Source organism: Trichosurus vulpecula, chromosome 5 (genome assembly GCF_011100635.1).
Source record: "Trichosurus vulpecula isolate mTriVul1 chromosome 5, mTriVul1.pri, whole genome shotgun sequence".
Taxonomy (NCBI): Eukaryota; Metazoa; Chordata; class Mammalia; order Diprotodontia; family Phalangeridae; genus Trichosurus; species Trichosurus vulpecula.
Genome location: NC_050577.1, coordinates 182,275,010 through 182,300,233, shown reverse-complemented (window position 1 = coordinate 182,300,233; position 25,224 = coordinate 182,275,010). Strand labels below are relative to the sequence as shown.

Sequence of the window (25,224 nt, the reverse complement as noted above, 5' to 3'; positions counted from 1 at the left end):
CTGGCTGACACACATTTAATAATCACAATACAATATAAAAACTGCCTGATAGCATGTTAACGTTAGAGCCTGCCAAGAGAAGAGGGAAGATGATATGTTGTCTCTTTGAAATCCTCATTTTGTCATCAAGTGGCTATTTCTTTTTGATTCTTCTCACTCATCCCAACTTCAAATATACTAATCATTTGCCTCAAACAAGGCAGTCACCGAAACAACATACAAAAAGACACAGGAATCTGAAGAAGAATAGGAATGCCTAATTGATATCCAGTCCCCACTTTCCCTTATGGGATTCAGAGCCCTTCTTTTGTATTATACACAGCATACATATTTGCTGCATTATTACTTCAATATAGGCAGCCACTGTGGTAGGCAGAAGGAACACACGTTACATTGCCAACATGAGAAAATAATAAAACAAGGTTAATGACGTGGGGGAAAAATCTCCTTTTAAAATGCACTTTAAATGCTGTAGAGGATGTGGGAAAATTGGAACATTGTTACATTGTTGGTGGAGTTGTGAACTGATCCAGCCATTCTGAAGAGCAATCTGGAACTATGCCCAAAGGGCTATAAAAATGTGCATACCCTTTGACCCAGCAATACCACTTCTAGGGCTATATCCCAAAGAGATCACATACAAGTGGGAAATGGATGACTATGTACTAAAATATTTATAGCAGCTCTCTTTGTGGTGGCAAAGAACTGGAAATCAAGAGGATGCCCATCAATTGGGAAATGGCTAAACAAATTATGGTATATGAATGTAATGGAATACTATTGTGCTGTAACAAATGAGGAGCAGATGAACTTCATTATAACGTGGGAAGACTTATATGACCTGATGCTGAGTGAGGGGAGCAGAACCAGGAGAAAATTATACACAATTATAGACACACAGTATCTGTAAGGACTAACTTTGATAGACTTGGCTCCTCTCATCAATACAAAATTCAAAGACAGCTCCAAAAGACTCATAATGGAAAAAGCTGTGCACATCCAGAGAAAGAATTATGGAGTCTGGATGCAGACACTGAGGCAAACTATTTGCTCTTCTTTTTCCTTCTTTTTGGTTTCATTTCTTCTTTCTCATGATTCATTCCATTCGTTATAATTCTTCTTTACAAGTGGACTATTATGTAAACAAGTTCAATGTCAAGGTATATGAACCTATGTTGGATTACATGCCGGCTTTGGGGGCCAGGGGGAAGGAGAGGGAGGGAAAGAAAATTTGGGACCCAAAAACTTGTGGAACTGAATGCTGTAAACTAAAAATAAAAAATAATAAAATGCATTTTAAGTCAGCATATTCTACTGCCTCACTGTAGTTTAGTGGTAACTTCAGATTCTCGAAAGCTATATCAGCACATGAGATCTTGCAGGTCCTACCAAAATATAAACATATTGGCCTGGTAATATCCAAGAATTAGCACAGCTAAATCTGAAAAGGTTCATCACCACAAGAGCGGCTACCAGATGATGGTATTTTTTTCCATAGGAAATCATGAAACTGTCTACTAAAGCAGTGAAGGGTTGCAATCTGCTTTGATACAAAGTATTTGCATAAATTAAATCATAGATCATTTTTGCTATGTTTTCTGATCATACATAACAGCTCTTCCTCAGAATAACAACACTTATTTAAGAGGACAGTGACTAAATTGGGAGACATAATCACTTTGTTGTTCTTCTAACCTAAACAACACCATAAGACCAATTAAACTGAGTACTGCCTGAGTGTTACACAAGATATTTATAAACATTCAGCTTTAGAGAATGATGCTACTTCTATTTTGAAACCATAGGATACTAGAAATAATCTTCATCTTTAACACTGCCAAAACTGACCAAAAAAGAAAATACATTAAAATTTCCCAGCACCAAGATGATTTTTGTATAAATAAAATATAACACAATGGACAACAAAAATGTAGGACTCAAAGAAGGTGAAGAAAAAATAAGTACTGAGCATAAACTTTACGTGCATGTGCATGTATAGCACATGCATGTGCAATTTAGGTAATATAAACATTTCCTCTGAGAAGTTAAGTGATTTGCTTGATGTTGCAGTTAGCCCTAGAGCCAGAACGAGGCACTAAAACTTAGTTCTCCTTATTTCTAACCCAATGATTCAGATTTATCCTCTATGATGTTTTCTTTTGTCCCTGATGTTGCAATTCTATTTTAAAGGGATTTTTAAAAAATATTTTCAAAATGCATCCCTCTTTCCTCATTATCATAACTCAAAAGCCAACAAAAGGCATTTGTGAGAGAGTTTAAAAGTGAAACAAACAAGGCTATAAAAGAAAATTACAGTATTACTGAAGGGAAAAGAAGGAACAACGGCCAGAAGTTTTCTGCTCTTTCCTAATTAAAGCCCATCTTTCTCCCTGAAAGCTGTGTTCCTTTGCCACAAAGGCAGGCAGTGGTTGGAGAGTACCTTTTCCCAAATGAGGTCAAATTTTGAGTTTTGGAAAAGGTAACACCCCCTCTCCTGACTCAACTTTTAGGTGCCACAAGACAAAACAAAAAGATGACTTTAGCACTACTTCCAAAGCAGTAAAAGGGAAGCTCCAGGTCCAAAGAAGTTACAAAGAGTACCAGAGTGAGGCCTGGCCACAATTAATAACACACACACAGTAAACCAAAAAAGTATTGTACAACAGAAAACAAAGAGCTACAAACAGAATTACTTTTTATTAGCATCATATTTTTTCCTACTAAAAAGGTAGGTGAAATTTCATCTTTACCTCACCTGATTTTTGTTTGGATTTTCCATAAACACGCACTGCTTCATTATATAAGAGACAACTGCATTCCCTCCTAATGCTGCAACGTGAGCTCTCACCATTGCAAATACTTCAGCAATAAAAGCATGAAGAAAACCACTGACTCCTCCTTCCTAAGGGGAAAAAAGACACGTATATCATATATGAGAAAGTAGATATGAGGTATGCTAGATGCATTACAACACTTACTCCTCATCATGTACTCCTGGTTCTTCTAGGCAAACTGGCTTGTTTCCTGAACTAACATTCAGTCTCTCACCTTTACATACCTGCAACGCAGAGTCTCCTTACTCCTGCTTCTCAGAAACAAGGGATCATAGATCTAGAGCTCAAAGGGTCCATATAAGTTATCTAGCTCAGTTACCTCATTTTACAGATAAAGACACTGAAGCCCAGTGAGATCACAGAGCTGGGATTTTAACTCAGGTCATCTGATTGCAAGTTCAGCACGCTTTCCACTATACTACCCTGTCTCTAAGACTTTAAGAAACTTGTTTAATAACACCTAACAGTCCTACATACACAGATTTTTCATAAATATTTATGGAACTTATTATTACAAAGTTTATCCCTGTAGAGTAAAACCACAAACAATTGAGTCAATCATACTTTTATGATCCATTTCCTTTGTTTCTTTCAAGGTTTGGCTCAAGGGGCCCCTCCTACAAGAAGCTTTCATTGATCCCCTATGTTAGTGCTCTTCCCCTCAAAGTCCCTTATGTTTACTTATCTCTTTCTATCGTATCTCCTACTTTTCTTTCTTGTCCTTGTCTCTCTAGTGTTTGGAACACACTTAATAAATGCTTATTCTACTCAATTTGGAGTTCCCAAAGGGCCAAAAGTAACATGAAAAAAATAGGTGGAAAGACAGGTGAGAGCCAAACTTCAGAGAACCTTAAATACTAGAGTTTGTATTCTAAACTATCCTTTTGGAGGCTACTAGGAGCCACAGCGGATGAGAGTGCTAATTAAGAGTCAGGAAGACTGAGTTCAAATTCTGCCTCGACACCAGCTGTATGACTGTGGGCAAGTCATTTAACCTCAACTACAAAATGAGGATAATAATAGCACCCACCTCCCAGGGTTGTTCTGAGGAAGGATACAGTCCAGTGCTTGGCACATGGTTGACACTTAATTACTGCTTGTTTCCTTCCTTCCCAATAGAATATAAACTCCTTACATCAGAATTCCTAGTACTAACACAGCACTTTTCAAATAGTAGGTGTTTAATAAATACGTGGCTGAACTGAAGTGATGACACTTCTATCCAATTCTTCAATGTGAGCATGCTGTTGCCCATTCATATTCACCATATGTCTCTTCATTATCCTTTGCTTGATGTACAACTTTGTCTTCAGACTGTAGCAATGACTTGCACATGTGTATAATCACTAAATAAATATTAGTATTTCTCAAAGGCAATCTAACCCAGCGTCACCTATTCAATTACGGGTGGAGCTCATTGTCTATATGCAGTGTCTGCCCATGATATAAAGGTTGTCCCAAAAGTCTTGGTGCAGTTTTATGCTTCAATAGCTTAAAACTACACTGAGCCTTTTGGAACACCCTGTATATGCCAAGTATATAGCTCTATCATTGAACAATAGGCCATCTTCATCCATTTGTCTTTTTGATACATGGAAAATCTGAATGATTATGGACTTAATTGGGAAGCTGTATCACCTTCCAAGGCTTGATGTAATCAGTATAACCTGACCCATCAGAAAAATTTGGAGAATTTCACCAAAAGCAATCTAACATGTTGGTAGTTACATGAACCTCCTTTGGTATAAACTTGGGTCTAGTTTAGTTGTTCTTGTCATTCTTGCTTTCCTATCTTTACTACTTCCTCACACAATAGGAATTGTGATATTAAAGCCCAAATACGGTGCCAATGTCATAGATGGAGAAGAGTTTGTCAAAAAAAAAACTAAAAACACCTTACAGATCCTGCCCATTTTTCATTCATTTTTTGCCTTTTAATTCTATCTTTATATACATTAGGCATATAATGGCTTTAAAGCATCCATTCAACAAAGCTTTCTGTAAACCTGTTTTTCATTCCAATGTTCCTAATGGTTTGATGAGATACTAGTGATAACCTTCATCATCCTTATCCATAATACTTTAGAAATGAGTTTTTATTCTAAACCAGCATCATCTATGGCTTTTATTTCTCTCAGCTTTGCAAACAACTCAAGTATTTGAGAGGATAGTTCTGAACCTCTTTTGTTCCCCTACCATTCTGATGTGCATCAGTTGAATTTCCTTAGGAAATGGTGCTAGACTATTGACTCCTGCTCTTTTTAGGGTATCAAAAGATTGCTTAAAGAGTTCAGAGTTCAGTTGCTTCAACTGCATGCCATATATTCTCACATGATTCTTTAAATTTGATACCAATTTTGATCAAACATCTCTTGATCACTTACTAGTTAATAGTATGACAGACCCCTGATTTATAAGTTACTTCCAAATTACTAATCAGACACTTTTTGTTGAGGCATGAAGAATTTCATGTTGCTATCTATCTGGTGATCACCATGTTCAGTTACTACCAATCTTAAAAATGTAGAGGCTTCTGTATAGTCTGAAATCATCTGGCCCAATTTGTTTCTTAAATGTACAATACTTTCATATTTGTATTTTGTCATGCTTCCTTCATGTCATCTTTAAAGTAGCAGAATGGGAAGAGTACTGGTTTATGGCCTCAAAAGAGGCAGATTGGAATCCCATCTCTGATACTATCTGTGAGAAAAAACGTTGTATCTGACTTCAATTTCTTCATCTATAAAACAAGGGACTGGACTAGATGGCCTGTGAGATCCCCTACAGTTCTAGGATTATGACATTCTATGATGACTTAATGGAACAAGTTAATAAGCTCTTTGTATCATCTCTCTACATCCTCTGCAAGAGAGTTGAATTATTCTTCATTAGTCTTTTTTTCAAAAGTTCATCATGGCCAAGGCAATATAAGATGACCTAGTGTTTCAGGAAAAAATGGTCCATATCTTTTCACTTTGGGCACAATAAAACTTAATTCTTCCTCTTCCTTTATTTACCTTTCCAAGGAAACCTTATGTGCTATCCTGCTATTTGGCTAAAATTTCTTTGTCTCACTTCATTTATTGTAAGAAATGGCAAAACTGACATTATTCAGTTCTTCAAGCTGCATGTTCTCCCTCGCTGGATACTGGACGAGATTCTCCCACTTAGGACTACCAACACTGAAGCAAACATCTACACAGTCTAATAACTACAGTTCTTTTGTACCACCTACTCTGCCACTGTCAATGATGAAGTAACCCTCATTGGATATTATACCCAATCAGTCATCCAGCTTTATTGATCCTACTTCCACAACACTGCATCCATCTTTATCACCCCTCACACAGCCACTACTCTAGTTCAGGCCCTCCCTTCCTTATACCTTGCCTATTCTCCTTGGAGTTCGAGTTCAAGTCTGATCATATCCCTCCCTTGCTCAATGAACTAGTACATCTACGATAAGACACAAAATCTTCTGTTCAGCATTTAAAGCCTTTCACAACCTGATGTAAACCTATCATTCTGACCTTATTATCAATTATTTCCTTTCATATACCCTGGCATAGCCAAATTGGCCTTCTTGCTGTTCTTAATATGCAGCATTCCATCTTCTCTATCCATGCCTTTACAGAGGCTATACCACTCCCCGCCTCATATAATACATTTATTGGGGGGGTAAGGGGATTTTTTTCAGTCACCAAAATAAATAGCATTCCCATATACGCAACAGAACACAAGAAGTAGAGTCTATTAATCTCTATTTCATACCACTTACTTTTTTTAAAGTATACAACAAATTTTACTTGTTACTTTCAAAACTGTCCTGTTTGTCTGTGTTTACTTCCGAACATCTAAGTATTTTCTTCTGTGCATTAAAAAAAAATGTTATAACTGTCTTCTTTGGGGGACTGAGGGGGGAAAGGTCACCAACACTCCTAATCTCTCTCTCACTGATTCTCCCTCCCAATTAAAAACTGAAAGAGAAAAGAAAAAAAAAAACTTGTAGCAAATGAGCAAAGTATCCACATGGAGGCCAGGTCCACAAATGTATGGCTCTGCATCTTGTGTCCATCACCTCTCTGTCAGGAGGTAGGTAATATTCTTAATCACAGATCCCTTGGAGACAAGGCTGGCCACTGCATTGATAAAGAGTTCTTAAATCTTTCAAAGCAGTTTTTCTTTACAATTTCATTGTCTTTTTAAAAATTGTTCTCCCAGCTCTACTCACTTTACTCTATTCGTTCCCATGACTAAGGATTCTTTGAAATCTTGTGTAATTTCTTACAACCTGATAATATTCTATTTCATTCAAATACTACAATTCGCACAACCACTCTCTAACTGCGTAAGAGGGCACCTAAGGCACCTCCTTAGATTCTAGTTCTTTCTTCCTCCCTTTTTGATTCTTCCCCTACCCCCTAAAGAATGAGGAAATTTATTTTGCTTGTGACTGTCCTCTCCCTGGTATTATCTACCCCTCTTAGTACTCCCTTTCCTATCCTCATTTGTTTGCTTGTTGAGTTTGATGAGGTTATACATTAAATTGTTTGTGTGTATCATGTTCATCCTTTGTTCTAAGTAAGATCAAAGTTCATCAGCCATCCACTTCCCCTAGCACTTCCTCTTTGTGTACACTTCTCATAAACCTAATCATGAGATATCATAGAGTTCCTTCCAATTGTTCAAACAATTTTTAGATTTCTCGTCTCTCTATGAGAACTTTATTCCATTAAAGATTAATTTTTTTCTCCTGTAAGATTATACTCATGTGAACTGATGCAGCCATTCTGGAGAGCAATTTGGAACTATGCCCAAAGGGCTATAAAAATGTTCATACCCTTTGACCCAACACCACCACTTCTAGGGTTGTATCCCAAAGAGAACACACAAGTGGGAAAAGGACCCATATGTACAAAAATATTTATAGCGGCTCTTTCTGTGGTAGCTAAGAATTGGAAATCAAGGGGATGCCCATCAATTGGGGAATGGCTGAACAAGTTGTGGTAAATGAAAGTAATGGAATACTATTGTGCTATAAGAAATGGGGATGATACAGACTTCATAACAACCTGGAAAAACCTACACGACATAATGCTGAGTGAGCGGAGCAGAGCCAGAACATTATACACAACCACAGACATATGGATTCTGTGAGGACTAACCCTGATAGACTTTGCTCTTCTCAGCAACACAAGGTGCAAAGACAACTCCATAGGACTCACGATGGAGAATGCTATCTACATCCAGAGAAAGAACTATTAAGTATGAATGCAGATTGAGGCACACTTCATGCTCGCCTTTCCCGCCCCCCCTTTTTTCCTCTCTCTTTTGTTTTTGTTTTTGGGTTGTTCTTTATTTTTTTTTGGTTCTATTTCTTCTTTCTCATGATTCATTCCATTGGTCATAATTCTTCTCCACAACTTGACTAGTGTATAAATTAATTCCATGCAAAGTTACACGTGGAAGTTATGTGGGATTCCATGCCGTCTTGGGGAGGGAGGGGGGGAAGGAGGGAAGAAAATCTGGAACTCAAAATTATGTGTTGTAAACTAAAAAGAAAAATAAATAAATAAATAAATAAGTAAATGTGTATATATATATATATGTATATATATATATATATATATGTGCCTAAAAAAAAAAAGATTATACTCAGTCATGAAGGGTAAGTTATTTTTTGTTATAAGTCTTTTTCTTGGGGGAAATTTCTTCTGACAACTGACTCAACCATCTTCCAGGGTCACAGGTGACCTAGGGAGGCGAGGCCTCACCGCTGGCGGAGAGGTCCTGTCCCCTCTCAGGCCATGTCCTTGCTCAGCAGGGTGGTGATCGCAGGTGCCCAGCTCCTTGCCCAGAGCCACTGGGGTTCGAACGCCTCAGTCACCGCCAGACCTTTGGAAGAACTTCCTGATATCAAGCATTTTTCGAATGATCTTTGAAAATAGGTGGTGTGTTAGAGGACTAGAGAAGAGGAAAATGTCCCAATTTTCAAAAAGAGAAGGTGAATCCTGCAACTATAGACAAGATGGGGAACAGAACATCCTCTTCCATGGATAAATCAGAAGTTGCTCCTATAAATCAGATCCAGGAACAATTTCACATAATTGTGTAGTGATCTTCCCAAAAAACATCCTGTTCTTACCGCACAGCGGCAAAAATGCTTTTCAATGACATGGATAGACAACATGCTGCAGTGGAATTGGACATGCACCAGTTTCAGGATGCTTTTCACCAAATGACTGGTGCAAGAAAAGTTCCAAGAATTTCTGTCAATGGGACTTTTACTGGAGGAGCAACTGATACTCATAGGCTTCACAAAGAAGGCAAGCTGCTTCCATTAGTTCATCAGTGTTATTTAAAAAAATTTGGAGTAAAGAGTTTCAGATAGTAACATAGACTGCCTTGGTTGTGCTGGCAAATGTCAGCATTTTAGTCATTTTGCTTATAAAACAGATTAAAAATTCTTTGAAAATGTGAAATCTTTTCTCAAAGAATGGCCTATGAAATGATGGAACAATAAAGACCTGTGGAAGCCTACTTAATATTCTTATTCCTATAGCACTTTAAGGCTATGCTAACTTTTTTTGGCAACATGGAGACTGGTACTATGTATCCTTAAATTTGTGGTTAAACAGCGAAATCACACAGTGATAGAATACAACTTTTCTTAGAAAATATTAAGATATTAGAACTGTTATGTGAAAATTAAAATTAAAGGGTTAGGATTAGAGATTTACAGTCTGTGGATTTGATACCCTACTTTCCCAATCAAGGTTTGGATGTCAGTCATCTACTACCCAGCCTTTGTGTACTGTTAGGAAAATAGAGTGGGAATCAATCAGACTCAAAGAAAATAAATTAATCCTTCTTTACTATTACTCCAGATTGCAGTACTAAAACTAACTGGTAGATATTATAGGGACATTGCTTGTGGTGTGTTAAAAGGTTAACAACTTTGTAATGATTAGAACTGATCCAAAAGAGAATGGGCTATTTTGTAAGGAGGTAGTATATTTCCCATCGTAAAAAATGTTTAGGCAGAGATTGCTTTATACTCTCTCTGGCATGTTGTAAAGAAGATTCTTTCATTGGATGGAAATTTCAATTAAAAATTTTATCACTGTAAAAAAAAATGTCTCTTTTGCCTTTTTGGGCACAGGGTTATTGTGAAAATAAAATATTTGTAAAGTGCTTTGTAAACCTTAAAAAGATATATAAAGACAAAGAAAAAAACTAAATTTACGTAATGCAAAGCTAAAACTATCTAAAAATGTAAAAATTAAATCAGCTTAAAATTTTAAAAATTATATATTTAATTTTTTTTCACTGAATTGACTGGATACCTGATCAAATTAAGTTGTCAATTCTGTGCCACTGTTCAATATAATCTGAGCCTAAATAATTTTCAGACTATAACATATACTCTATCAGAAGCAATCAGTAAAGTAGAATATGGCAGTCCAATGCTACTAGAAATTAAAGCGATTTTTAAAAAATGATTTAAAAAACTTAAAGAGGGGCAGCTAGGTGGCACAGTGAGTAGAGCACCGGCCCTGGAGACAGGAGGACCTGGGGTCAAATCCAGCCTCAGACACTTGACACATGTACTAGCTGTGTGATCTTGGGCAAGTCACTTAACCCCAATTGCCCTGACCAAAAAAAAAAAAAAAAAAACAACTTTAAGAAATGTTTCCACGAAGTCAGGAGATTCCCAGGTGTCAAATAGCGCTGAAACTAGCCAATCACTTAGAATTCCTCCCTCACCCTTTGCTTTCAACTGCATTTTTTTCTTCCTCAGTAAATGAATTTCTAATTTTAAAAAGATAATGGAATAATAGGATTTTTACTTTACAAAAAATTATTTTATAAAAAAAGCTGAATTATGTACTTTTTTTGAATTAATGGGTTGACTGAAAATACTTGCTTTTAGGTTCAAGAAGTTCTGACAGCTAAATAATTTGCACCATAGTTAGAGGAAGTACTTTTTTCTTCACTTAAATAAAATCCATTATTTTGTCTAAATGAATGAATTTCTATTTTCTCAATGACATGATGAAAAATTTGATGCTACTTTAAAATTGATCCTCTATACAAAACTGTAAGTTTTAGCTCAAGAATCACTATGAACCCAATTAATTTAATGATCTTAAAAAAGGATAAATACATTTTTTTCCTGCAGTGGAAGGAAGGAGTAGGACAATGGAATATCTACTACACTTAGCTTAGCATTGGAAACCTTAATACTTTCTTCCTAAGAGGATACAAAGTTTTGGAAATAAAGAAAGCAAAAGTCTAGAAAATGTCCAATGACACTACAGATATGCCTTCACTTAAATAAATGATATACTGAGATTTAGATAGTCACTAAAGTTAAACTGGGGGGGGTATTAATTATTGTCTGGTATATCTTTTCCTCCCTTTCATAGGCAAACTGAAGGAAAAAAAAATCTATATACTATACACTACCTCCACTTCCTCTCCTGTCACACATTTCTCAGTCTTTGTAATCTGGCTTCCATCCTCATCTCTCTATCTCTATCAACTTTGTCTCAGTTACCAAATCTTGTTGATTCTATCTTTAAACTATACCACACATGCCTTTCTCACTACTTATAGAAGCCACTACCTTAGTTCAAGTCATCATTTTGTCTCATCTGAACATTGGCAACAGCCTCCTAACAGCCTCTCCTTGTCTCAAAGCATTCCTCACTCCACACTAACTTCTACACAGCTGCCAAAATGATCTTACTTGACCATAGGTTTGAACATGTTGCTGCCTAACTCAATGTTCTCCAGTGCCTCTAACATAAAACACAAACTCTAGTGCGTGGCTTTTAAAATGTTTCACATTCTAAGCTTAACATACCTTCTCAATCTTATTATATGTTATTCCCCCTTTAGGAGCTAGTCAAACTGTCCTCTCCGTTCATCAAACATAATATTTCATCTCCTGTTTTCATGATGTTGCACTGGATGCCTCCCAAGTCTAGAATGCACTTTCTCTTCACCTTTGTCTCTGAGAATCCCTTACTTCCTTCCTCAAAGATTGTGCTCGAGTATCATCTTCTACATGAAATCTGTGCAGATCCCCCCAGCAATTAGTTCCCTCTCTCCCAGAATGTTTATTTTTTATACATTCTGCATATATTTACATACATATGCAAATTTTGTCTCTTTCAATAGAATGTAAGCTTGAAGACAGGGACTATTTCATTTATGTCTTTGTATCCTCGGTGTCTAGCACAATGTTTAGCACATAATAGATGCCTACAGAGTGATACAAAAGGAGTAATTTTAGATGAAAATTTCATTATTAGATATAAAATATGATCAAATTTACATTAAACAGAAACTACCTATTACATAAAGTAAGGCATGCCATCATAGGATAACACCAAAACTTTTCACCAAACTTGGATGAATTTATGTAATTATCCTAAGTAATTAAGTCTAGGAATGTTTAACAACAAATTTCAAACATAAACAAAACTAAATAAATTAGAATTCTGTAATAATAGTACTTATTACAAAGAGGATATGTCTATTGAGCAGGTATGCACTAAAGTCCATGCAACAGAATTTATAACTGGAAGTGCCAGAAATATCACATTAATATACTACTTCACTTATAACACACAGATTTACATGGACAATATGACAGTAAGTCTTTAGTGTAGCCGACCCTTTTTTGGAGATAATTTGTAATTTTTTAAATAGTAGTCTGCTTAGTATAAATTAACAAAATAACAATAATGTGTGTGTAGCTCACCTCACGTAACGAAGTGGTTTCTCGTATAAAAAACATATTAATTATACCAAGATATTTTGTTATTTTTGCCCCAGGAATGAAAGAAAGGGGTGTCATCTTAACCACACCGACTGTAGAATTTGCACACGCAGGAGCAGAACGTTGCCGGAAATGTCCTTCAGTTAAAGGGCTTGCTTTCTCAACTGACACAGCTAAAATTCAGGAAAGAAAAGAAAAGTCTTTAGATCAAATGATAGCTCTTAGATCAATCTTCTGTATGGTTTCCAAGTAGTTGTGTAACAACATTCAGCTGTCTGTGAAGCTAAGCCATGTCATGAAAGAAAAGACATTATCATGCACTACATGCAAATGAAAATAAAGAGAGAGAAAATACAAGAGGAAAAGTTGCAATGAAATTCTTTGGGAAGGCAAATGACATTCCTGCAAAAGAAAATAGTGATGCAATGTAGCTACACACACAATGATGAGTTACAAAGTGAAGAAAAAGAAAAAGTGGCAGAGCTTTAACAATTATCTGCTGTAGAAACAAATTATTATAAGAAGAGTGTGAAAGTTGTTACATTTACCGGTACAGTTTTTTTTTTTCATTTTATCAGAAGTCTTCATCAAGTCTCTGTAGATACTATTAATTGCAATGTTTTATCTTTTTCTTTTTTAATCACTCCTGTGACTAACAAACTCATGATTTAATATCATAAATGACATTGCCTGCCCTATAAATGATTTTAACTGATTTTTCACAAGAACATAACTACACCAATATATGTTTCAGGTATTACAGTTATATACATGTAATAAACTTGATTTTACCAGTAAGGGAAGAGTTAGCTGACTGTTTTTCTGGAAGTCTTCTCTTAACATGGTGGGTATCATTTATTAAATAGTACATTAAAGTCCTAGAGAGTAAATGCCTCTTCAAAAATCGAGCAATTTATTTTCTTTTCCCTGTTGTGTGTACCTAGTTACATACTTTTGTTAGCACTTTCATAAAGTCAAAAACTTAAAAAAAAAAAAAACGAATGAACTTTACATTTTAAACTACTAAGCCCTAAAAATCTTACTATTTGTTAAAATGGCCATTAGTGTCTGCAGCTTTCACACTCTGATATATACATTTGATTGGCAATGTTATTACTGGGTAGTAAAGTCCAGCCTTCACCACTAGGAAATCAGAGATATGCTTCTCAGAATATCATCATAATGTGGTAGAAACATCCGCCTACTTGTCTTAATTGATCCACGTCTTATGGTCTGAGCTTTCAGTTTAATGAGCTCTATCCAGCTGTTGCATCTGTCTGCAAAGGAACTGTAATCAATTGATGTCGCTGAAAACACAGACAGAAAACAAAAGAAAAAAAAACAAAGAAAAAATATGGATGACGTGTCTTGTTCGTCACAATAGTCCTTCTGATGAAGCAATTAACTGTATCTAAGAAAAAAGAATGATCCTTTTCCAAGTCAGTCAAGATAGGATTTTTTTTTCAAGTTGAGCTTACAGACACTAGTTTTTCCAAAACCAAGATTTTAATTAGTTGGTTGAGCTTTTACGATGATGTCACAAATGTGAGTGATATTTTAGAGAAATCAGAGCTGGAGAAACATGGATTTAAAACTACATAAGTAATATTCTTTCTTCAACTAACTTCTTCCCATATTTCCTATTTTTATAATATTTTTAGTTAAGTTATTTTAGTCCTAAGTTATTTTTAGTATTTTTTTCAGAGGCAGCTGCTAATAAATTACCATTCTAAGATATTGCCAATAATTATGTTCTCTAACTTTAATCTAAAATCAAAATTAACTTCACCAGAATCAAAAGTAGAGGAAAAAAATAAAGGACCAAAGAAAAATATTTTCCAAAGGACATACTACTACTAGTATCATAAAAGTCAAGCTTATTCTAGCTAAAACTCTACTTCTCCTTCTGGTTTTGCTACCGAACATTCTCTGACAATATCTAAGGAAGAAAATTTGTATCTTTACACTTAAAAATTAAAAGGAATTCCTCCTGCCATTTCAAGGCAAAAATGAATATTAAGCAGCCAAAAGCCAAGATTTTACTGATTTTTTTGAAAAATGTAAAAAACAACATTTTGCTGTCTATTTCAATGTTCAATGTGTTTTTCAGACAACTGTAATTATATTCACAATTAACCTAGGACCTCACATTTTGGTGACTATTGGCTTAATTAGAAAAACTCACCTCTCTGTGCAGCTGGTATACCTGAGTTAGAACTTGCACTCTCCAGGTGTTCTGATAAGGCAATATGAACAATATTAGATCAGATGCTTAATATAAAACAGCATCTTTTTTTCTGTTCATTATACAATACCTCTATGAAACAGAAGATTAGGAGATAAAAAGGTTATTTTTTTTTTTTTACCAAGGGAAATAATAAGTAGTGTCTCCGAAGAAAAAGAGACTAACTTATTACTTACATCTTATACTCCAACTACGGATAAACTAGAGTCCTTACCAATAAGGGCAAGGATAAAGCAAAGATATCTATTGTCAACACTACTATTTGACACAATGTTGAAACACTAGCAAAAGCTTCAGTACAAAACCAAACTAAAGAAATATTTCATATGCAAATATGAGAGAGAGTATGGCAAAGTGGGTAGAGAAATGACCTTGAAATCAGAGTTCAGTCAGTGTGCCAAACAACTGTCTAAGATTATAATTTGTAGAGTCAGTGTAATAGGCACTGGTAGAGGGAGTTCCTCACTAGGAATTTCCTACGCCAATGAAATCTTAAGTCCTATAAAAAAATAAATTTGCAATGGGTTCTTTAGAGACCTACAAATACATCTCTAAAACACAAAACAAGCAATACTGACAGGAAATACAACTACTTATAAAGACACAGTCTAGATAGCAGCTGGAAAGGAGGAACTTGCGTGAGCTCCCCCCCAGGTCCCTCCAAACACCTATAAAAAACGGCTCTGAACAAGTTCTAGAACTGCAGAACCCATGAAATGGCAGAAGGAAGCAGGCTCTAGCCCAGGACGGCCTGGATGGTTGCAGGGTAAGGTCTATCTCATGGAGCTGGGAGCGGAGCAGAGCCCAGCGTGAGCAGTGCCCAGAGCCGGGCAGAACAGGCCCTACCACCCTGAATCAGTGAGCTGTGGCAGTTACCAGACTTCTCAACCCACAAACACTAAAGACAACAGAGAAGCTTAGTGGGAAAAGCTGCTGGGACAGAGTGAAAGGAGTTTGGGGCAGCAGGGGTGGTGCAGCTACAGAACTACAGCTGCAATTACTTCTGGCCACAGGCCCACATGGTGGGAGGAATCAAGTGGTGGATCTGATCGGGAGTACAGAGCCTGCTTAAGATCTGAGTCCCGTCCATGTTGGCGGTTCTTGGGGGAGGAGGAGCACTGGTGTGGCAGAGCTGGCTGTGTAGAGATAGCTCTGAAAACAACAGCGCAGCCCCTCAAGCTTGGGACAAAGTACTCTCTACAAGCAGTCATACCCTGACAAAAAACTCAAGGGTCAAGTAAGTTGGCTGGGAACATGGCCAGGCAGCAAAAATGCTCTCAGATTCAGAATCAGACTTTGGAATCTTTCTTTGGTGACAAAGAAGACCAAAACATACAGCCAGAAGAAGTCAACAAAGTCAAAGAGCCTACATCAAAAGCTTCCAAGAAAAATATGAATTGGTCTCAGGCCATGGAAGAGCTCAAAAAGGATTTGGAAAAGCAAGTTAGAGAAGTAGAGGAAAAATTGGGAAGAGAAATGAGAGTGATGCAAGAAAACCATGAAAAACAAGTCAATGACTTGCTAAAGGTGACCCAAAAAAATACTGAAGAAAATAACACCTTAAAAAATAGACTAACTCAAATGGCAAAAGAGCTCCAAAAAGCCAATGAAGAGAAGAATGCCTTGAAAGGCAGAATTAACCAAATGGAAAAGGAGGTCCAAAAGACCACTGAAGAAAATACTACCTTAAAAATGAGATTGGAGCAAGTGGAAGCTAGTGACTTGATGAGAAATCAAGATATTATAAAACAGAACCAAAGGAATGAAAATATGGAAGACAATGTCAAATATCTCATTGGAAAAACCACTGACCTGGAAAACAGATCCAGGAGAGAGAATTTAAAAATTATTGGACTATCTGAAAGCCATGATCAAAAAAAGAGCCTAGATATCATCTTTCAAAAAATTATCAAGGAGAACTGCCCTGATATTCTAGAGCCACAGGGTAAAATAGAAGCTGAAAGAATCCACCGATCGCCTCCTCAAAAAGATCCTAAAAAGAAAATGCCTAGGAATATTGTTGCCAAATTCCAGAGCTCCCAGATCAAGGAGAAGATACTGCAAGCAGCCAGAAAGAAACAATTTGAGTATTGTGGAAACACAATCAGGATAACACAAGATCTAGCAGCTTCTACATTAAGAGACTGAAGGACTTGGAATATGATATTCCAGAGGTCAGTGGAGCTAGGATTAAAACCAAGAATCACCTACCCAGCAAAACTGAGTATCATGTTCCAAGGCAAAATATGGATTTTCAATAAAATAGAGGACTTTCAAGCTTTCTCAGTGAAAAGACCGGAGCTGAATAGAAAATTTGACTTTCAAACACAAGAATCAAGAGAAGCATGAAAAGGTAAACAAGAAAGACAAATTATAAGAGACTTACTAAAGTTGAACTATTTTGTTTACATTCCTACACGGAAAGATGATGTGCATAATTCATGAGACCTCAGTATTAGGGTAGCGGAAGGGAATACACATACATGGAGAGAAATAGGACACAAGGTGAGTTGAATATGAAGGGATGATATCTAAAAAATAAAATCAAATTAAAGGATGAGAGAGGAATATATTGAGAGAGGGAGAAAGGGAGAGATAGTATGGGGTAAATTATCTCACATAAAAGTGGCAAGAAAAAGAAGTACTGCAGGAAGAAAAGAGGGAGCAGGTGAGGGGGAATGAGTGAATCTCGCTCTCATCCGATTTGACCAGAGAAGGGAATAACACACATTCAATTGGGTATCTTACCCCACAGGAAAGAAGGAGGAAGGAGATAAAAAAGGGGGGACTTTGGAAGGGAGGGCAGATAAGGGGAGGAGGCAATCAAAAACAAACACTTTCAAAAACAGACAGGGTCAAGGGAGAAAATTGAATAGAGGATAGGATAGCTGCTGGCATGGCCCAAATATACCCATGATGCTGAACTCAGCCCTACCTGCCCTTCTATCTCAGGCAATGAAACAAAAGACATAAAGAGAGAGAAAGTGGGAGGGAAAAGGAGTGAAAGAAAAAGATGGAGAGAGAGAGATAGAGACAGAGAAGGATATGGAAAAGCAAAGAGAGAGACAAGAAGATAAAGGGAGAAGAGAGAAGGGCTAGGGAAACAGAGGGAGGGACAGAAAAACAGAAAGGGAAGACAAAGAGATAGCTTTAAAGATAAAGAGTTTTTCTAAAGATCATCCTAAGAGTGTTTATAGATGAAATTGGCAGGAGGGCAACAAACAAATATGAAATGCAACAGTTCTAACAGCATTTCTACAGTCATCTATTATTCATTCTCAGTAACACTGAAGCTATCACATTTGAACTACACTTCAATATTGAAAATAATGCTCAGTAAAAAGAAATGGAAATGGAAATGGAAATGGTATTTAAGCAGATGAAGTCATGAAGAACAGGTGAACCTGACCAAATACATACAGAGGAAAAAGGTCCTGGAACCAACGTATTTCAAAGGTATCAATATGACTCCTAAAATATAGTACCCAGAATTGCATTGTAGATGTGTTCTGACAGGGACAAAGTATAAGTAAAGAATGGAAGCCTTCACAGGCTGGATTATAAGAAAAAAAAGTGAGGGGAGGAACAAATGAGAAGACATCAAGGCAAGGCCCATATACCTCTTTTTCTCATCTTTCTAAAATCTTAATGAGAATATTTTATGCACACATCAAGGGTGAAAATGTGATATAGCAACAGGTTTTTGTAATAATAGTAACTAGCATTTATATAACAAAGTACTGTGGATATTACATCAACCTGATCCTTACAACAAAATTGAGGTAGGCTAATTTTACAGATAATTATCCATAAATATTTGGCCACAAATTGACTGAGGTGCACAGAAAATACAAGATCTTACTATATTTGATGGCTGATTTTTTAAAAGCATTTTATTTGTTAGAACAGAGCATAGCCTTACATCCAACAAAATGTCTCATGAGTATGTTAAAAATTACACACAATCCCTCGACAGAAGCAACTAATTCTCTGATTATTAATAACAAAAGTGAGTCATAAACCAGAAACACATATGCTCACCATAGGTATTTACCAATATAATGAAAAATGTCCTGTGAAAATTTCCAATCAAAGAAAAAGAAATTGTTGAAGTTTTCCAAACCCTCCTTTAAAAAAAAAAAACCTTATGATGTTGTGTTGACAGCCTCATTAATGCCACTGAGAGATTGGTTTGCCAATTCACAAGGGAAAAAAAGAATTAAGAATCATCATGTATAGCTTATGAAATGCAGTTGGATGAGCAATCCATTGAGTGAAGTGGATAATGATAACAGATGATGCTTATGAAGAGAACAAGTATGATAAGGTGGATTGAGAGCTGAAGTCTGCAACAGGGGTATAGACAACAATAGTAAGGAATCTCTGATTCCCAAAGTCAGATTCCCAACAGTGTTAATGCCAACAGAACTTCTGTTTTACCACCTAATCTCAATTTTTTATCTTCCAGTGGCTGAAGCACTGACTTATCCAGACTGAGTAACTTAGAAGCAGTGAAAATAATAAGAAACAACAAATGGTAAAATTTGGCAAAAATTGTGGTTTCTTCAATTAAAAACAAAACAGAACATGCACTTCAACGCTTGTGACTTCAAGATTTTCCTAAATTCATAATTTATAAGGTACAGTGTGGTGTAATAGAGTACTGGACTGGAAACCAAGAAGACAGGTTCAAATCTTGCTTCAATTACTTGCCAGCTATGGACAGGTCACTTAGCTTCTTGGAACCTCAACTTCCCCAGCTATAAAATGAGGATAATAATAGCACCTGCTTCAATGAATTTTGTGAGGATCAAATAAGATAAAGACTATAAAAAGTTTTTCAAATCATAAAGTGCTATGCAAATGCTAGTGATTTATCCTATCCCATGATTAAACTATTTTGGTATTACTTCATTCCATTGGTTTTTTGGTTAATTCAAATTTTGTAGCAATGAAAATTTAATGAATAACATCTTTTATACACTAGTGATGAAGAATTACCCTTCTTTTGAATAATTCAACAAAGATTTGATATCCTTTGGTCAACATGCAGGAGGATCTGGTCAAGAGGCCAACAGGATGGGCTAGCATGCATGGGATGCCATCCACATTGCTTATGGGAACACACTGATGAAGTCACTGATCCATTTGAGCACTGGCCTGAGAAACCTGCTACCTAAACGGAACTCACTAAAACTCTTATTTTCTGTTCCAAGGTTCTATAATTCATGTTCTATCTCTCCATTTAAACAAACGATGGCTAGCATCAATTATCCGGATACAATTTGAGATTCCCTTTGTTTCTTAGTTTTTCTATTGATAATTTCCTGATTTAAATGGTTGAGCTTCTCTATTTATTAAGCTATACATTTAAATTACATATAATGCTGTGTGTGTGTGTGTGTGTGTGTGCGCGCATGTGCGTGTGTGTAGGTTCTCAATAAATGTGCTGATAATCAATTTGACAGATACATGATTAGGTATTTTTGGCATTACAGTAATAGCTATGTTATATTTCTAAACTAGTAAAGAGAAGAAAGACTGGATAGGTTAAGTTAAATGAGCATAGCTGATAAAAGAAAAATTAATTTAATTTACTGAGAGGTGAATTTGGAGTTAGAAGATCTGGACTGGAAGATAACAGGCTCTTTCATCTACTAGTGGTGTACCTTTAAGTACATCATTTTACATCTCTAGATCTTAGTTACCTTCCAGTTCCAACATTATTTAATTCTGTAAATACTTACTATAACTGTGACTACCATAATTAATCTATTTTAAAGTGATTATTTTAGCTCCCTTATTTGAGGCACACGATGTCCTGTGTATCTCAATGCCCTTTATCTCTGTCTCCTTCTGTTTTCTTTTTTTATTCCTATTATCTCTCTCAGTTTTTGGCTTTTCTATCATTCAATTCTTTCTTCCTATTCTGTCTCTGCCCTCCTCTTATTTTTTTTCCTTCCCTTATAAATTATCCCTCTCTCTTCCTATCCTACATTTTTACCTCTCTGTGTGTTTTATTTTCTATCCTTCTAGTTACATGTTCTTAACCTGGAGTCTGTGAACTTTTTTAAAAATATGTCTTGATGACTGTAGTTCAATATAGTTGTATTTCTTTTATTTTATGCATTTAAAAATATATTGAGAATGAGTCCACAGGCTTCACCAGACTGCCAAAATACCAAAGCACAAAAATGGTTAAGAATCTGATTTAAACGGAGATTGGATTGAGGCTCATTAGACTCAATACCTTCTTGTCTCTTCCCCCTTATCCATTCCCCTCTCAAATTCATTTCTTTATTTCTTCCTCTCTTTTTCTTCCCTTCTGCACAGATCTGCTTTCTTTTAGAATTGTCTGTAAGTCTCCAATCTCTGAAATAATTGTTGCCCTCTGGCAGTAACACTAAAGCGGAAGAAAAAGTAGCAAGTGGAAGTAGGCTCTAGATTGTTTATATACATAGCCAGCCGGATAAAAATCCATTTAAACTTGTAAAGACTCAGAAACCCATTAATTAGCATGAAAAGGTTAAAGCTAACTTTGTAGTTTCACATCTATTTATATTTCTACTTGGTAGCTTCAGAACACTTACACAAATGCAATAATTAGCTTAGCATTTTATTTAAACTAAATACCTTTTAAAAACAAATCTGGAAAGAAATAAAAATAACTTAGAATAGAAACAAAGATAAGATGGGGTTATAGTGTTCTTCAGATTACACAGTACATCCCAGAAAAAGCATAAACCAAACTACAAAATTACTTTTTGTATAAAAATGACCTTCTCAATGAGATTCTTCCATACCTACCATAACTAGCAGTGCTTTTCTGAACCTGCAGTTTAAGCACTGATAAATGGAAATATATTGTCCCAGTTCAACAGATCACAAATCCCTTTAAATAATTATCATGAGCTTCATCAACAAAGAAATTTTTCTTTTATAATTGCATTTAAAAACAGTAAAGTGAGCAGAAACAGGAGAACATCGTACATAGTAACAGCAACACTGTGCAATGATCAACTATGAATGACCTAGCTCTTCTCAGCAACACAATGATCCAAGACAATTCGAAAAGACTCATGATGGAAAATTCTATCCACATCCAGAGAAACAACTGATGGAATCTGAATGCAGATCGAAGTATACTATTTTCACTCTTGCATGTTTTTTTCCTTTTGTTCTGTTTCTTCTTTTACAACATGACTAATATGGAAATATTTTGTATGACTGCACATATATAACCAATATCAAACTGCTTACAGTCTTAGGGAGGGAGAGAGGAAGCGAGGGAAAAATTCTGAAACTGAAAACTTCATAAAAAATGAATGCCAAAAATTATTTTTACATCTAATTGGAAAAAATAAAATACTATTAAAAAAAGAAAAAAAAGTTTAAAAAAGCTGACCTAATTCAACCCTGATATAGTAAAACTATCAATATTCTTAATTTAAAACTGTATATATGCTATGAAGCAGTTGTTCAAGGACTCGAATGAGATCAAAATAGTATGGGATCAGTACACATTTGCCTAGGATCACTGAATTCAATACAGGTAAAAACTCAGCAAACCCTCTATGAAAAAAATTGTTAAATCTTTGTGTCCAAGTTGATTAATAAATTTTATTAATTTTTACTTTTAGCCTAGGAAAAATATAATTAACACATGGTATACCAGAAAAAGCTACTGATTCTGGAGACAAAAGGAACTAGATTAAAATCCCATTTCTGAAACTACCTACCTGTATGACTGGGTAAATCACTTAATCTCCCTAAGATTCAGTTTTCTCATCTCTAAGAGGAAACGGTATTATAATCTAGATCAATGGTGTCAAACTCAAACAGAAACAGATTCCTCCAAAAGCAGCTGACTTAGAAAACCACAGATTAAATTTATCTAGGTTGTACTATATTTTTATTTAATGTGTTAAACATTTTTCATTTAATTTTAATCTGGTTTGGCTATACTTAGAAGATTTGTCCTGAGTTTTATGCCTCTGGACTAGATGGGTGTTCAGGTACCTTCTAGCTCTAAATCTATGATTCTATGATCCTAGTGACATATAACAATATATTTTGGTCTGAACCATCTTTTATTAAGGTATCGGGGACAAGTAATCCAATAGTCATAATAACATAAGTAATTCTGACAATTAACCAATCTATGTTCCTCAAAGTATTTATGAGAGAATGTGGATATCCCACATATGATAAAATCCTTTAAGAAAATAATTCAAGTTCAGCAATTTTCATCATTTAATTGCTAAAAAATCACAGCAGCTAGCAAAATTACCTCAAACTCAACATATAAATGTGAAATATACCGAAGCATTTTGAGACCTTGAGAAAATAGGAAATAACATCAAAAGATACTCAATATTGAAACAGATCTATGATCTCATTAACTGATATCTTTCGAATCATCCAGGTTTGCAACACTGGTATAACCCTAACCTCTCATTTTTTCTTATTTAACGATAATCGTGTCATTTCTACTTCTACTAAGTATCTCACTTCAGTCTTCTCTCCACTCACACAGACACTACTAAAGTTCAGGCCCTCGTTTCCTCTCAGCCGGATAATCTGAATAGCCTTCTTTCCTCACACCATTTTATCTTCCACAGATACGACCATGTCACTCCCCTAATACCCAATAAAATTCCAATGACCACTAAAAATCCCTATGACCTCTCAGATCAAATAGAAAGACTTTTACAACCTGGCTCTAACCCACTTTTCCAGATTTATTACATAGCGCTCATCCATATAATGCACAGTCCAGGACAAGTGAACCTCCTTCTGTCTGTCATTCATAGCCCTTCATCTCCCATGTCCATGCTTTCATATTGTTGTTTCCCGTGCTTGTAGCATGGACCTCTTAGAAGCCTTAATTATCCTTAAAACTCAATTCAAATGCCATCTTCTATGTGAAACATTTCATGATCCAACCCCACCTAACAGTGCCTTCCCTAGACCCCCAAAATATCTTGTTTTGTGTATATTTTATATAAACATCTATATACATGCACATACGTGCCTGTATACATATATAGATATCTATACAAAGTGCATAGAGATGTCTACACAAAATACAAAACACACACAATTATATAATCATATATGTGTCTCCACTAAGTTCCTCAAGGGTAAAGACTAGTTCACTTTTGTCACTGTACCTAGTTAAGTGTCTGGCACATAAATGGCACTTAATACATGATTAAATGATTGATCTATGCCTGTCCCACCTTTCCATCAAAAGATTAGAAAGGAAAAAAATTAATAAGGACAAACAACTCAGGCCTATGATGCCTCTGTATAGTCAGTACAAACTAATAATCTTTGCCTTGATATGACAGACCAACCTTCAATAAATCAAAAAATCATGAAAGACATCTGCAAATAGAAAGTTAAAAGTACTGATGTAATGATAAAGAATGTCAAGATTATTTCTCTACAGCTATGTGAAACTGTACTCTGCTTCAACAAAGATGGGGCAAAAATTTTACTAATCAAATACCTAGCTGTATGTTGGATAAGAAAATGAAAACCAAACCCTAAATTCTATTTAAAAATTAACAGCCTAAATTTTACTTTTTATTTATGGTGGGCAATTTGAGGTCCCTTAATTAGCAATGTTCATATTCTTAACTTCCCCTTCCTGATCATTATCTCTCATCTACTATCTCATCTTCTCCTGATCTTTCCATTAAAAAAAAAATCCCAATGATCCTTTTCTTTAAAGACTGTTTCAAAATCATGTTGTCCAGAAAGCTTCCACACTTTGAGAAGATTTTTCAAAATACTATTTGTTAAGACTTCTATGCTACCTATTTTTGAAAGGAGTAATACAGCTTCTGAAGGAATAATACCAAAATAAATATGCAGGCAATACAGCCCAGAATTTACAAAAAACTGCAAAGGGTCATATAAGCTATCAAGTGTCTGAGGCAAGTCAGGTCTTCCAGACTCCAACATGCTCCACCAAGCTCCCTCTATTTAAAGCTTAGTTTAAATGACAAAAAACTAAATATACTGGGCTGCTGCTAAAATTACCAATAGAGGGAGGGAGGGAAGAAGGGAGAGGAGGAAAAGGAGCTAGGATGGAAGGGAGAGAGAAAAGAAGGAAAAGGAAGGGAGGAAAAGGTGGAAGTATAGAAAGAAAGAAAGAAAGAAAGAAAGAAAGAAAGAAAGAAAGAAAGAAAGGAAGAAGGAAAGAAAGAAAGAAAGAAAGAAAGGAAGGAAGGAAAGAAGGAAGAAAGAAAGGAAGAAAGAAAGGCAGTTTATCGTTAATTCTATATAAATGTGGTTCACTGGAAATAAAGGAAAGGGGAGGAAATAAGCCAATGTTCTATGAAGAT

At 35.7% G+C, this 25,224-nt stretch overlaps 1 protein-coding gene and 1 pseudogene across 15 annotated transcripts in view; one reads left to right on the top strand and one right to left on the bottom strand.

Moving 5' to 3' along the window:
- C2CD5 (C2 calcium dependent domain containing 5) overlaps positions 1-25,224 on the bottom strand; it is a 124,700-nt gene that overhangs the window by 5,418 nt on the left and 94,058 nt on the right. For 7 of the 15 annotated variants that reach the window (XM_036759692.1, XM_036759697.1, XM_036759696.1 and 4 more), the window contains 4 exons: positions 14,810-14,860; positions 13,830-13,931; positions 12,607-12,797; positions 2,756-2,902 (listed from right to left, as the gene is read on the bottom strand). In XM_036759692.1, the coding sequence (XP_036615587.1) occupies positions 2,756-2,902; positions 12,607-12,797; positions 13,830-13,931; positions 14,810-14,860 (491 nt within the window). The remainder of the gene's footprint in view (positions 1-2,755; positions 2,903-12,606; positions 12,798-13,829; positions 13,932-14,809; positions 14,861-25,224) is intronic. The other 8 variants (XM_036759702.1, XM_036759700.1, XM_036759693.1 and 5 more) reach the window with 2 other exon arrangements.
- On the top strand, positions 8,642-9,225 carry LOC118850360 (annotated as a pseudogene).